The 15,404-nt window shown below is 55.3% G+C and overlaps 1 protein-coding gene across 2 annotated transcripts; it reads right to left on the reverse strand.

Annotated features, from left to right (window-relative positions):
* Positions 1–4,854: 4,854 nt before the first annotated feature.
* LOC144946633 (myc proto-oncogene protein-like) lies at positions 4,855–11,561 on the reverse strand. Of its 2 annotated transcripts, none has more exons than XM_078875676.1 (3): positions 11,354–11,561; positions 8,360–9,090; positions 4,855–7,129 (listed from the first exon to the last, which is right to left on the reverse strand). In XM_078875676.1, the coding sequence occupies exons 2-3, from the start codon at positions 9,027–9,029 to the stop codon at positions 6,504–6,506; spliced, it is 1,296 nt and encodes a 431-aa protein (XP_078731802.1). In that variant the 5' UTR covers positions 9,030–9,090; positions 11,354–11,561; the 3' UTR covers positions 4,855–6,503. The 2 variants fall into 2 exon arrangements, with proteins under 2 accessions (XP_078731802.1, XP_078731793.1); XM_078875667.1 differs by having other exon boundaries at positions 4,855–7,195.
* Positions 11,562–15,404: the final 3,843 nt, after the last annotated feature.

Raw genomic sequence — 15,404 nt, forward strand, 5'->3', positions numbered from 1 at the left:
TCCACCACGGACAGGGTTCACAGTGTTCACCATGAGCAGTGTTCACCATGAGCAGTGTTCACCATGAGCAGTGTTCACCATGAGCAGTGTTCACCATGAGCAGTGTCCACCATGAGCAGTGTTCACCATGAGCGGTGTTCACCATGAGCGGTGTTCACCATGAGCAGTGTTCACCATGAGCAGTGTTCACCATGAGCGGTGTTCACCATGAGCAGTGTTCACCATGAGCAGTGTTCACCATGAGCGGTGTTCACCATGAGCAGTGTTCACCATGAGCAGTGTTCACCATGAGCGGTGTTCACCATGAGCGGTGTCCACCATGAGCAGTGTTCACCATGAGCAGTGTTCACCATGAGCGGTGTTCACCATGAGCGGTGTTCACCATGAGCAGTGTTCACCATGAGCAGTGTTCACCATGAGCAGTGTTCACCATGAGCGGTGTTCACCATGAGCGGTGTTCACCATGAGCGGTGTTCACCATGAGCAGTGTTCACCATGAGCGGTGTTCACCATGAGCAGTGTTCACCATGAGCAGTGTTCACCATGAGCGGTGTTCACCATGAGCGGTGTTCACCATGAGCGGTGTTCACCATGAGCGGTGTTCACCATGAGCAGTGTTCACCATGAGCAGTGTTCACCATGAGCAGTGTTCACCATGAGCAGTGTTCACCATGAGCAGTGTTCACCATGAGCGGTGTTCACCATGAGCGGTGTTCACCATGAGCAGTGTTCACCATGAGCGGTGTTCACCATGAGCGGTGTTCACCATGAGCGGTGTTCACCATGAGCGGTGTTCACCATGAGCGGTGTTCACCATGAGCAGTGTTCACCATGAGCAGTGTTCACCATGAGCAGTGTTCACCATGAGCAGTGTTCACCATGAGCAGTGTTCACCATGAGCAGTGTTCACCATGAGCGGTGTTCACCATGAGCGGTGTTCACCATGAGCGGTGTTCACCATGAGCGGTGTTCACCATGAGCGGTGTTCACCATGAGCAGTGTTCACCATGAGCAGTGTTCACCATGAGCGGTGTTCACCATGAGCGGTGTTCACCATGAGCAGTGTTCACCATGAGCAGTGTTCACCATGAGCGGTGTTCACCATGAGCAGTGTTCACCATGAGCGGTGTTCACCATGAGCGGTGTTCACCATGAGCGGTGTTCACCATGAGCGGTGTTCACCATGAGCGGTGTTCACCATGAGCGGTGTTCACCATGAGCAGTGTTCACCCTGAGCAGTGTTCACCATGAGCAGTGTTCACCATGAGCGGTGTTCACCATGAGCGGTGTTCACCATGAGCAGTGTTCACCATGAGCAGTGTTCACCATGAGCGGTGTCCACCATGAGCGGTGTTCACCATGAGCAGTGTTCACCATGAGCAGTGTTCACCATGAGCAGTGTTCACCATGAGCAGTGTTCACCATGAGCAGTGTTCACCATGAGCGGTGTCCACCATGAGCGGTGTTCACCATGAGCAGTGTTCACCATGAGCGGTGTTCACCATGAGCGGTGTTCACCATGAGCAGTGTTCACCATGAGCAGTGTTCACCATGAGCAGTGTTCACCATGAGCAGTGTTCACCATGAGCAGTGTTCACCATGAGCGGTGTTCACCATGAGCGGTGTTCACCATGAGCAGTGTTCACCATGGGCGGTGTTCACCATGAGCAGTGTTCACCATGAGCAGTGTTCACCATGAGCAGTGTTCACCATGAGCGGTGTTCACCATGAGCAGTGTTCACCATGAGCAGTGTTCACCATGAGCAGTGTTCACCATGGGCAGAAATATTCGCTGTATTATAGGCGCGCTTCCTCTTTCTTGGCATGTGCTGGAGATGTTTCATTTCACATAAAACATTTCGAAACCAATGTTTCTCTCTCCCAAGTGCACAGTGCTGCGGTACCCTTTTTAACTCGCATTTTCTCAGAAAAGGCGACGACGGTGACCACCGTTTGTCATCTAGAAAAATAACGTTTCAAGAAAACAATTGTGAGCCATCATGCGAGCGTGTAACGTGGCGCGCAGTGTTCGCTCGCTCTCGCAGAGGGAGAACCGCAAAGTGGAAAAGGCAGCGGCCATGTTGTGAGCGAGCACCAATTTCCCGCCAAAGCTCTGCGGTCCTCGACATGTAAAGCTGTTCTTGGCCGATTAATGAGTCTTTACATGCGGGTGGAAACGGAGCGCCCGGAGAATAGCCACACGTGCCAATGGGGCAACACTCGCTCGTTGAGATGGACCAGACGGACTTGACGTTTGCTGTACCGCCTTCTGCTGGCAAGCGCCCCGGAAGTCCAAGCAGCTTCGGTGCGGCGAGGCCGCCCCGCCACCGTGGGGCGGGAACCCCGAGAGGGAACTTTGGGAGCCGACGGCTCAAGGGGCCGCGCGTCCCTGCCGAGCGACGCGTGGACGACACCCTCGGCCAAGGCGCCGCCACGCAGCTCAAGAAAACGCAGCGTTCGGGCGGGAAATACGGCGATGATCGTTTGGGTTGTTTTAATAAAGGCAGGTCTCTGTTCAAGCTTGCTCGCGCAAGTTCCCGTTTTGAACGATTACGCAATGCAAATCTTTCCCAAAACTCGGCTATGCCGCGCGCGGTTCGAGCGGGCGCAGTGGTTCACGTTTGGAGTTCAATGTTCGAGTGACGATCGCGGCAATCGTTGAAATTAGTAAATCGCTTCGTGAAAAGGAAATGGGCTTGGGGACGATGTCTCGAGTGCTGTGGTTGTTCTTCACCTGGGATGCGGGCACGCTTGCGAGATGTCCTTTGGGGGGGTGCGAGACATGCCAGATTTCTTTAGAAAGTAAATAATGGAAAATACAAATTAAGCACGGGCACTCAAGTACAACTACTTTGTTGCGTCAATCCCTATGCATGTGTTAATATTATACTTTTTTTACGATTGAGAACCAAAGGGGTGCAGGCTACAGTGAAGATGAAGAATCAGTGGCCTCGTGGACGACACGGGGAGGCAGAAAGCGTCCGGGCGGGCGGCGACCGCGGAGATGGAGCGACGATTCGCTTTGTGTGTGTGCGGGTGCGAGGGGGGCGGCAGTGGCAGCAGCGGGCCGCTGGGAGGGCTTTGTGGCTGTCGCTCATCCAGAAGAATCGAATTTTCTGCGCTGTTGCAGACAAAGTGCACGGGATGTCCAAAAGTAATGTCGTAAAATAATAAGACCAATAATTCGCTGAATGTAGACAAACGGCAACGTTTCGTGTGCACGGTAGACGTGCAGTTTCGCAATGCGGGAGGGAGTGCAGTTATTTAACTTTCAGTAATGACCGATGTGAAACAGCAAACAAGGGAAGCAGAACACGAACCATCGGGGCACAACGCTCCTCCTCAGTCACGAGCCACCCGCCCTCCACGTCTTGGCACAGCACACACGGCACACGAGTGAACGGGTGTGTAAGAAATAACAAAAAGAATGCACGACGCCTTCACTGCGGTGCCGCTGCCGGTGTGTCTGGTCTCTCCCATTGGAGGCCACCTCGGGCTGACGCTCACAGCGGTGCAAGCTTCAGCAGGCGCACACCACAGGAGGAGAATTAAAAAAAGAGAGCCCCACCTGTTATCAGAAAACGGTGGGTGGCACGGTTTGACAACGGAAGTGCATCCCAGGCATGTGGCACCACCCGTTAACCACTTGAATAATAATAACTCGCGTCGTCTCCCTCCCTCTGTGTGGGCGCCCTCTGTACCAGCGTGGACGGCACCCTCGTGTTCACCTTCTGAAGCGCTCGCTCGTCACCGTGGCGTGCGCCATGACCACCACCACCACGTGACTTTTATTTCGTGTTGTGCGCGGTGCATTTATGCGCCATAGCGCGTGGATTTATAGCGTTTGTTTATTTGTTTGCTGGTGGCTGTGTATTTTATATCGGAATCGCCTCCAGTGCTGTTGCTGCTGGCGGCAATAAAGTTGTTTAAAAGTCTGTGTGGCCGCCAAGAGACATTACCCCCCCCCCCCCCCGTGTGACATTCATTTGATTGAACGTTGGGGGCGAGCGCAAGTGGGGGTGGTGTTAACAGCGACCGTCACTTTCGTCTCAGTGGTGCTCGTGGTTTTGCAGACTGCACCAGGTAATCATTAAAGGCCAAGTCGACGTAAAGGACCGCTCCACATAGGACTCGCGGTCAGCCGGCTCCGTGAAGAAGCAGTGGTGGTAACCAGTGTCGCCGTGTCCGCCCTCCGGTGCTAAAGCGCTCACTGGATATTTCCCGGGTCGCTTCTCGACTTGAGTGTCATAGAACTAGTAGCCACCGCCGTATCGAGAGGTCGACTGGATGTGGTGTTCTGGCCATGCGGTCCACACCTGCCCTCTCTACGCAGAGGGCTCCTGTCCCGCAACACCACGCGTGCTGCCGGGGTAGGAATGATAAAGGTGGCGCATGGGATCATAGTCTTTTCCAAACACACGCACGCTTCGATTAGCACCTGTCAAGCCTGTGATGGAGTGGACATCAACGACATCTGCATCTTTAGTGGTTCCTCTTATAGACCACACGAAATAAGAACTGTGATTCTTATCTCAACAAGGGGCTCATTGTGCATGAATTATTGAAAAAATAAAAACCAACCGAGACGTGGCCCGACCTGCAACAGTCGACGTCACGGCTCACGAAGCCTGCTCAAGCAGCACGACTCCCGTCAAGCCTTGCGTGCCACGTGATCTCCGCGTTGTACGACTTGGGCACAAATACTGTAGTAGTGTGCGACGATTATGCGGATCCTTTCAACGCTGAACTTAAAAAGGGAATGAGGCGGGAAGGACGTGGCTGCGTGGAAACGGAAATGGCCGTGCAGTTTCCGCGTTTCGCTCTCAAACTGCAAACCGACACGGGGGCACGGTCATCACGCCACAAGAAAAAAGACTTTTATTATTGAAGCAAATTGTGAATGAACAGACAACTAAAACTGTGCGTTTGCTCAAATTCATCTAACGACGATTTGAAGGTTTATTCAAATAAAACTGCAAACATAATACGTTCTTAATAAAATAATATGTTCTTAAAATAAGCCCTTGCATCTATAGTATTGGCCCTGAGTATTCGCACGAAGCCACACGTCTTAACAACGCACCCACCGATTATTCAGCTCACTTTTGTTTTGCGGACGAGTGACCTTCACACAACCAGTTAGTGTTCCCTGCAGTCGGGTCAAGGTGCCAACACGCGACCAACGAGCTTGCTCGGCTCTCTCTCTCTCTCTGCGCCCTCTCGTTCCACCACGGCGTGCACAAGCCGCCACAAAGGGAGGAGCAGCAGCTGATCTCATGAGAAAGCAATGTGCGGTTGCCACAGCAGCTGGCGATCGAAGCAAGGCCGCCCAGGGGTTCCCAGAAGCCTGGGGTAGGACACCGCGTTGCGAGGCCCCCTTGTGCGCGAGGCTTCGGGGCTGATTGCCCCTATTTAGCCCAGCCTCTCGGGGGTCATGGGGGGGGGGGGTCAAAGCAGCACTGTGGTGTTTAGTGGATTTGAGCATCGCTCGTCTCCTCTCGGGTTGCCTTTGGATTTGAGCAAATGTCTTATTGTTGTTGTGTTCCACTGTAAAATGTGCATGGCAGTGTCCGTGTGGTAGTGGCGATTGATACGCAGTGTACATAGCACACACGAGACAGGCCCAATGCGACGCCACATACCTCACTTCGGGGGGGGGGGGTTCATTCATCAAAAACTGCAGCCCGTCATTTAAAAAAAAAGCTGTTTTCTAAAGAAAAAAACATCCTCAAAATCTTTTTTAACTTGTGAACTATAAAAATGGTACATTTCTCAGGTTTTTCTTATATATAAAAACAAATGAAGTATACAGGGAGCATACAACATTTGATACATTGTTTTAAATATACAAAGCATTTTTAAATACCCCTAACAATGTGTGAAAAAAAGCAACCGGAAATGTAAAATTGTGGGCTGATTTTCCCGTCCGGGGTTGGCGGCCCGGCCGGGTCGAGGCAGTAACAGTCCCTGATGGTCCACTGCGCTGGCTGCGCCGCGGGGTAGTGAGGAGGAAACCGATGATTGTCGTTTATTTTAAAAAAATAAGTGTAAAGTGACAGTTGTGCAGAGGTAAAAAAACAACGGCGAGCAGGGCATCTGTACCGGATTTGGTTTGCCGGAGGTGAGGGCACGGCGCTCGGCGTGTGCAGGGCAGCCTGCCGGGGTCGCGACGGCGCCGTAGCGGTGTGCGCGTGCCCGACTGGGTGGGCGCCCTCTTCTCTTGACCGGTGAAAAATGTAATGTCAGGCAACCTCACGGCTGCCGACGAAAATGTATCCTGCATGCAATCAGTGTGCAGCAGCAGCTTCCAATAGAAAGTGCAGGATACATTTATAAAAAAAATAACTCGGCCTTATTGAAACTCACAGCGGTACACACACCCTGCAAATAGTCACCTTAGGTCAAGTAAATTAAAATGCACGCGCGCCTCAAGGCGTCGCAGAATTGAGGATTTTTTTGCAGAGTTCATCCCATTCATCTGTCCGACCGTCCGTGCGCCACGATCACGAGGAGAGCTTCTTCAACTTGTCGAGCGCAGAGAGCAGGTGCCTCCGCCTCGCCTCCTGCCGGCACTTCTCCACCTCCAGCCGCCGCTCGTCCGTGCCGAGCGAGCGCGCCAGCTCGGCCGCCTTGCGCAGGATGAGCACCTTGGCGGCGCGCTCGTTGGCGCGCAGCTCGGGCACGGAGTCCCGCAGCGTGACGAAGCTCGAGCGCAGGCCGTCGCGCCGCTGCCGCTCCAGGATGTTGTGCGTGCGCCGCCGCTCGCTCTCCTCCGTGTCGGAGCCGCCGCTGGTGCTGCTGCTGCTGCTGGCGCTGCTCGGCCCTCGGCTGCCCCACCGCTCCGCCGACGGCCAGGGCTTCGCCACGAACCGCGACGCGGCGGCCGTCGCCGTTGCCGAGGCCCCTAAGCGGGGTCGCTTGACGGGCGGAGGGCTCGGCGGGCTGGGCGCGGCGTAGTTGTGCTGCTGGTGGATGGGGATGTGGCAGCCGTGCCGCACGGCGCCCCACGGCTCGCGGCGGGGCGGCCGCGTGCCGGCCGTGTTGGTGTTGACGGCGACGCCGCACGGCGCGCGCCGTCTCGACGGCGCGGGCTGCCTCTTGTCGACCGTCACCACGTCGATCTCTTCCTCTGCGCCACGGAGAGAGGGAGGTTGAGGCCGGCGCGCGATCACGCGTGGCGGTAAAGCGGCCTGTCCTGCGCGTGTAAAAAGGGCGCCGCCAAAACGGTTATAGAGCCTCGTGACACAAGCGTTCGTGTAGCTGGCGCCCCAGCTCGCGTCTGGCAAGTGCAGCGGCAACATTTATAATCCAGAATGGAAAAATCTACGTTAATTTTATGGAATTTTTTTTTACCATTCGCAAGCTGAGAATTGTGATTTCTAACGGTACAATTTTAGCTGTAAACAATGCTGCACGGTATTTGGCCCAACTTTTAAAAGACTTTAATGCTGGCAGATTATCCCAGACACCTCACACCAATTAGAATCTCTAAATATCTCATGGAAATATTTTTTTCCAACATTCATCTTTAGTGTTTATTCGAGATTCAACAGCAGCCAGGAGATCCACTCGGCACATCCAAAACCAATGCCCTTGTTTGCCCCACCAAGCCGTGCCAGGCCTTGCTTTCTAAGAATTGCCGGGTCCGTGACGTCCGCGAGAGGACGGCGAGCAAGCCGCTGAACCCTCGGCGCACCCCGCTCCCCGCCGGGCCCTCTGGCTGCCATCCAGTCTCGAACGCGCACCACATTTAATCTGCCGCAGGGCTGGCATAAAGCGCTGCACTGCGCGTGACCTCAACGCGTGGCGGCGACCCGAGGTAAAAGGGCTGCTGCGCGCTTTTGTCCTCCACCGCGGCGGCAGAATTAACGACGTCAGCAGTTTACGGGGGGGGGGGGGCTCAAGGGACGGCAAACCTCCAAAGCCAACTTCAAAGGAATTATTTCAGCCGGTTTGGTATTGCCGAGATAATAGCCGAGTGGATAACGGGAGCCAGTTAATAACAAAACTGTCGGGCAAAGTCTCTGACCGCAGAGCATTGCCGCTTCTACCACAACAACATTCACGTTAATTTGAGCGGTTAATCCACTGCACTAACATCGGTGATGAGTGATACCCGAACTATCCCTGCCTTACCCATCCTCCCCCCCGCTTTAGCAACCCAGACTGGCCACCGTGGGGTGAAAGTAACATTACGACCGACACCACCTTAATTATCGCCAGATTGGGAATGGCTGGAACTTGTTATCTTTAAAACATTTTTGCGTTACCGCAGACTCCGTGTACTCTACGCAGCCACCAACTTTGGCGCCGCCGCCGCCTCGTTCAGGCAACCCGCGCGCACCCCGTCGGCACTCACCTGAGTCCGTGGGGGGTTCCGTCTCCGTCTGGCTTGGGCAGGGGCTGAACCTCGACGGCGTCAACGGCTCCATCACGTGGGGGCTCAACGGCTCGGGGAAGCACGGCTCGGAGCCGCTCGGCGTCGTCGGCGTGGCCGGAGTCGCCGGCGCGGCCAGGCCGGCGTCGGGCGGCGGGACGGCCGGCTCCTCGCGCACCGGGCCGGGCGGCCGCGTCGCCTCCGACCGCCGCCGCTGTTCGACGGCCGCGGCCGCCGCCCGCTCCACCTGCTCCCTGGCGTCGAACGCGCTCCACATGCAGTCCTGCCGCAGGCCCGGCACCACGGTGGACCCTTCCGCGAGCAGGTCGTTGATGAAGTCCTCGGCGCTCTCCTGCTCCTCCTGCTCCCTCAGGAACTCGGAGACGAGCTCCAGCGTGTCGGAGCCGGGCAGCAGGTCGGAGCCCGGGTCCCAGCCGTCCGTGGACAGGAAGCCGAGCTCGTGCTCAAAGTCGGTGCAGCCCGGCGAGAGCGGCGGCGTGGGCAGCAGCTCGAACCGCTTCCACGTGTCGATGGTGTCGCTGGGCTCCATGAAGGGATACAGGCTGCAGTCCTCCTGCTCCACGCCGTCGCCGTTGAGGAGCTTCTGGACCTCCAGCGCACGGTCCAGAGCGCCCACGTGCTCCGAGCCCATGGCGGCGGAAAATCCGTGCGGGGCGAGGATTCAGGGCCCGGGGGTGGCGACGGATGCGGAGCTGCAACGACGGTCGTGAAAGAAACAACAGTTACGTTAGGGATAAACGCAATGCGGAAATGAGAGCCAAGTGAAAGTGCATCCATGAATCTCCTTGCTCTCAATGCCGCTGCTGGCAGGGGCATTGATAGAAAGGGGATATTCCATAGATAGCATCCAGACGAAATTTCTCGCGGCTTTTTTAAGCGAATTACTTTTCATTTTTAAATCCCACACCCTTAATTTAAACAAGATTTTGACCACCCAGATGACTCGTGAATTAATATTGCATACAATAAATGTTTACGTTTTACAAGAGTGAAACAAAAGCTCTTAAATAAATACCTACAACTTGTATCAGGCACCCATAGTAGATTGGTGCAGTCTCCAACTATTATCAACTCAAAAGTTTCAAACCTCTCATCCCGACTGATATTTAATGAAGCGAAGGGTCCGTGAAGGGAGCGCTGCCCAGTTCCGTAGAAGCGAGTGGAGGAGAGAGACACGCTCCAGGAGGTGGCGCTGGAGGCCTCTGGGCGCAGGGCCAAGTAGCGCAAAGGGTGACCGAGGCCCCGCCGCGGCATTCGGGGCTCGTCACGCAATCAGGCGGACACAGTGGCCGCTCCGGTAGATTCGAGTTCACCGGAGACTTTAAATTGCACAAGATCCCTCCTGGTCGCCGGATTTAAAGTGTCACCCGCTAGCCGGTGTTTCTACTCCCAATGTACTTGCACGCCGAGAAAAGTGGGCGCTTGGTGGACAGCATCGCCACGCGTTGCCACTGAATAACGCATGCCGGCGGCTTTGGCAGAGATTGCTCTCATTCGTCACGCCGAGGGTACGCTTCGATGTATACATCTAGAATTACATAAAGTAATGCACTGGAATGTAATTTTTCTATATGTTTTGGTGTCATATTCTGCAAGTTCGAGGCGTCGTATTGTGAGAACAAGTGGAGCGTGTTTGGGGCAAGATGTCTCCCACCCCGTGGTCAAGACCAAGCGCGGGGTGGCAGCTAACGGAGCCACCGCTCGGCGACCGCGGAGATGGAGCGACGAAATCCGCGCGTGCGCAGGAGCAAGATGGATCGTTGCCTTGCGAGGCCGCGAGATATATAGGACGTGCAACATTCCGCAGCATGCCTCGAGCCACACATTTGACAACTCACGGTTGATGTTACGTAACTATACAGCATGCGTGCAAACAGCCACCTCTCACGGCCCTGCGATAACCCACCCAGCACCTACACGTGATCCAATGTCATTGCTCCATCTCCTTAGCGGACGTACTATAGGACGCGTTCCATGTATTTACAGTTTGACAAAACGTTATTTTCAAACGCGCCGTAATAGCAGCAACCACCCACTAATAATTTGCAGCCTTCATCAATCCACTGCTGGATGAATAGTTAAGTCTTTCCCACCCCGTGTTGGCCACTCTCGCGCGTTACGGAGGCGAGATGTCAACTACCTCGCCTGTTTAAACACTTAGTAGGCTTTCGCGAACAATATTATTCATAATAAAAGGTTTTTGGGTTAGATCGCGTTTTTTATAAATGTGTCGTAACCCTCCACCACCCGACACGACCAAACAGTAAAAATGCGTCACGTTTACAAAAGACAAATGTCTCTCTGCCCGTGATCGCGTGGATTTATTCTCCGCGTTCTCCGCTTTTTTTCCCTCCACATTTAGAATGAGCATGCTTTTAGAGTATGTGGCTGCTACGATACATTTCCACATGACAAGCCACTTCGTTGAACTATCATTTGTGGCCATGTCGCTGCTGAAAAAGAGCGATTTCGCCGAGTGAGCTTTATCTGGTAATAAAGTAAAAAAAAAAATTCATATTTTGACCATACTTCACCACGCTGGTCAGTGCGTAGTTGAAGGCCCGTGGGTGCGGTGGGGGACCTTTGGACCGATCGCTCGCCAGTGATGTTAACCGTGGCCGGGAATCGATCATCTGTCCGAGCTCATAGCGCGATGCGCTAACTACTGTGCCACCACTCCACCCCGCAGACCGACACACATCGTCAACTGCTGTCGGGACGCGTTGCAAGACGCGACGAGGCAGCGAGCGACTGGGAGGGGGGAGGTCCCCGTCCCCCGACGCACCGGCAGCAGGCGAGGCCGACGTTTAAACTGCGGGGCTTTCACTCTCACCGTGGACACAGCCTGCCGCTTCCACTGCAGACATGTGGCCAGCGCGTCAAGTATGTTTAACAATCACTCGGCTCAGAAGGAGACATCAAACCCTCGGTAGAGTCGCCCGCGACATCACTTACCGGCGAGTGCAGCAGCAGCAGCAGCGAGCCACGAATTCTCCAAAAAGAATCTCCCACGGCAAGCTGACGATGCTCCTAGTTTGGTTTTCGAAGAATGCTGGCCCGATCCAATGCGATCAGATCCGATTCCACGGGGTCGCGCCGAGACCAAGATCACAGAAAGATGCAGTTGGCATGTAGAGTCGACTACAGTGGTGCTGGTGGTGGTCGAGCGTAAATGCGCGACGCGTGCGTCCGGCGTGCGGGATTTAACCAGGGTGTGGAGGCGCGCCCCTCCCCCCCTTCGCTCGTGAATATTCATCAGCGCGCGCGCGCGCGCGGCGCAGGAGGAGCAGGAGGAGGGGCGGCAGAAAGCAGCGGAGCGATTGTGGCCGGGAATTGTATTATGAATGCTATTGTAAGTGGGATTTAAGTTAATCTCCCTTGTTGCCAATTGGATTAAAATAATAACATGTTATATATATACTGTATATCGATTTTTGGAAATGCTTTTACCCAGTTATGAATTAACTATGGCTTACTGATGCTTGAGTTGTGTTTTAATTTGTTAGATGGGTGAGTCTGTGTCGTCAGTTCCACGGCAACTTCACACGCGGGAGATCCGAGCGCAGCAACAACAGAATGAGGACAATCACTTAATCATGTTGTCTGTTTATCTTCCAAAGTGGCTAATTTGGTCCAGTGCGAAAGAAGTTCAACACACGTGCAGGTTGTGAACCTATCTACGTGAATTTACCGAAAACCCCAAAGAATAAAATTTTACTTGTGCACTTGTGCACGACTGCCAGTACCCTATTCATTTAAATAAGTGTTCAAATGTAATTATGTATTTAAACGACCCCCACCCCCGCGGTTGATTTCAAACCTGCGCGGCGACGTCACGGAACGGGCTCGCTGCTGCTGCTGCTCTCTCGCCGCGTTAGCGTCTCAACACACCATGCGTCGAGGGCGCTGCGAGCAATTCACATGCACATACGCCGATTTCCATTGCATGTGCACCGCGGGTGGGGGCATCAGTCCCGTTCAGGCAGTACCACGCGGGTGGGGGGCACCAGTCCCGTTCAGGCAGTACCACGCGGGCGGGGGGCACCAGTCCCGTTCAGGCAGTACCACGCGAGTGGGGGGCACCAGTCCTATTCAGGCAGTACCACGCGGGTGGGGGGCACCAGTCCCGTTCAGGCTGTACCACGCGAGTGGGGGGCATCAGTCCCGTTCAGGCTGTACCACGCGAGTGGGGGGCATCAGTCCCGTTCAGGCTGTACCACGCGGGTGGGGGGCACCAGTCCCGTTCAGGCTGTACCACGCGAGTGGGGGGCACCAGTCCCGTTCAGGCAGTACCACGCGAGTGGGGGGCACCAGTCCCGTTCAGGCTGTACCACGCGAGTGGGGGGCATCAGTCCCGTTCAGGCTATACCACGCGAGTGGGGGGCATCAGTCCCGTTCAGGCTGTACCACGCGGGTGGGGGGCACCAGTCCCGTTCAGGCTGTACCACGCGAGTGGGGGGCACCAGTCCCGTTCAGGCTGTACCACGCGAGTGGGGGGCATCAGTCCCGTTCAGGCTGTACCACGCGAGTGGGGGGCACCAGTCCCGTTCAGGCTGTACCACGCGAGTGGGGGGCACCAGTCCCGTTCAGGCAGTACCACGCGGGTGGGGGCACCAGTCCCGTTCAGGCTGTACCACTTGAGTGGGGGGCACCAGTCCCGTTCAGGCTGTACCACGCGAGTGGGGGGCACCAGTCCCGTTCAGGCTGTACCACGCAGGTGGGGGCACCAGTCCCGTTCAGGCTGTACCACGCGAGTGGGGGGCACCAGTCCCGTTCAGGCTGTACCACGCGGGTGGGGGGCATCAGTCTCGTTCAGGCTGTACCACGCGAGTGGGGGGCATCAGTCCCGTTCAGGCTGTACCACGCGAGTGGGGGGCACCAGTCCCGTTCAGGCTGTACCACGCAGGTGGGGGCACCAGTCCCGTTCAGGCTGTACCACGCAGGTGGGGGCACCAGTCCCGTTCAGGCTGTACCACGCGGGTGGGGGGCACCAGTCCCGTTCAGGCTGTACCACGCGAGTGGGGGGCACCAGTCCCGTTCAGGCTGTACCACGCGGGTGGGGGGCACCAGTCCCGTTCAGGCAGTACCAGCACGGTGGGGGCACCAGTATCGTTCAGGCCGCACCGCCGCGGTGGGGGCACAATGGGGGGTAAGGGGGTGGTTTGGGAGGAGGCGGGGTCAACCCACCAAATTTCCCAGTCCTGGAAATTCAAGTCTCCTTCTCTTACTCGAAAGCAAAACGAGGAATATCTGTGGAGGTTTCATTGGCCATGCCCTAATCCATGCCCTAATCCATGCCCTAATATGGTCCGCGCCCGGTTCCGCTCGGGGTTTTTTGCTTTCCCGAAGCCATGGAGATTGGATCGCTCCGCCAGATTCCGGCATCACGCCGCCGCCTGGCGCAGCAGCAGCAACCGCGCTGCTGCTGCTGGGCTCGCGTGCCAAGTTGGGGAGTCGCCACGCACGCAAACGAGTCGCTAGATGTCGCGCTCGGTTGACCTTCCAAAGTTGCCAAATGTGTCACTACGTCTACCAACGAGTACAACAATGTGCATCCATGTAGACGCATAAGTATGGCGATGCATTCATGTGTTTATTTTTTTTATTCCAACTCCCTCGCCTGGTATGCAGGAGGTCCGAGGTTCGATCCCGACCCTGACGCCTGCTGCTGCTGCTGTATATTTGGAGTTTGTGGTGTCTCTCTCCCCGTGATCGCGTGGATTTTTCTCCGGGTCCCCCGATTTTTCCTTCCACACTTAGAAACATGCGCAGAATTGTAATAACATCTCACCATTTGGGTTCAGATTGGGGGGGGGGGGCATTCTTCCCAATCACGCCTCTCCAGGTATCTCCATCGATTCCCACGTGAGCATTGAAGTCGCCCAGTCAAACTGTGGAGTCGGTCGTCGTAATTCTGCCAAGCACTGCGCCCACTGTCTCCAAGAAGGCCGACTACTCTAAACTGCTGTTTGGTGCATAAGCACAGACAACAGTCAGAACTTCCCCTCCTGAGACGCGAAGTCTCATTGAGGCGACCCTCTCATCCACTGGGACAATCTCCAGCTGAACAGCACCCAGCCGGGGGCTTGTGAGTATCCCCACACCCGCCTGGGGCCTCTTACCAGGGGTCACTCCGGAATAGGAGAGAGACCGAGAAGTTTGGTTCCAGTGACGATGCTGTGCGTGGAGGTGAGACCAACTGTATCTAGTCGGTACCTTCCCACCTCCACCAACTAATTTATTTAGAACGTATTTCTGTGCTTAGTATTGTTATCCTTCACCCGCACCTCTGATTAGCACGGTTGGCTACTTACGGTGCGAAGGAAGGACAACAAACAAACATACGCGTGGCGAGAGGGCCTTTGTTCGGCAGTAGATTAACAAAATACATATTCACAACGCGGGGGGGGGGGCTGCTGCCTCCTCTCCCCCAGAATGCGGCGATGACTCAAGGGCGGCGTTGCGAGCAGCAGCACTGTGCGGAACTGACCACTTCGGGGCTGACTTCCCGATGCAAAAAAAAAACCTGAAACACAAAACACGCGCCGCAGTTGCTTTGGGTTTGGGGGGTGCTTTCACCCTCGCGGTGCCGGTGGTGGGATGGGTGGGCGAGCGAGTGGAGCAACGCGCGCGTCCCACGAACTCGGAATCCAATCGATGACTCACAAACCCCGGGTCCCCGTTTCCCTACGCCGAGCGGTGACCGCGCTTGCATTTGATGGACACGGTTAGGAAATTCCACGTGTTTACGAGGGACGTTTTGTGAACCGGAAGCCGGGAATTCCGCTGTACAGAAATGTCTCACCCGTGAATGCTCGTTATTTTACGCATGCCATGCATCGTGCAGGCCATCTGATAACCATATTTCTCTCTCCATAAACAGCCCCTTGATTTCAACCGGGAAAAGTCCAGTACAATGTTCCGGGAATTATTATGGCACGCCACATCCAATCTTCATCTCTCCATAGGATTGCATGAATACTGCGCATATGATTACATGAATATT

The sequence above is a fragment of the Lampetra fluviatilis genome, chromosome 2 (assembly GCF_964198595.1).
Source record: "Lampetra fluviatilis chromosome 2, kcLamFluv1.1, whole genome shotgun sequence".
NCBI classification, from domain to species: domain Eukaryota; kingdom Metazoa; phylum Chordata; class Hyperoartia; order Petromyzontiformes; family Petromyzontidae; genus Lampetra; species Lampetra fluviatilis.

Excerpts from the sequence above, each read along its gene's own strand:
- LOC144946633 (XM_078875667.1), bottom strand. The coding sequence starts at position 9,029 with ATGGGCTCGGAGCACGTGGGCGCTCTGGACCGTGCGCTGGAGGTCCAG. Across the intron at positions 7,196-8,359 it reads GGAACCCCCCACGGACTCAG|GACAGGCCGCTTTACCGCCA; the intron begins GTGAGTGCCGAC and ends TTACACGCGCAG.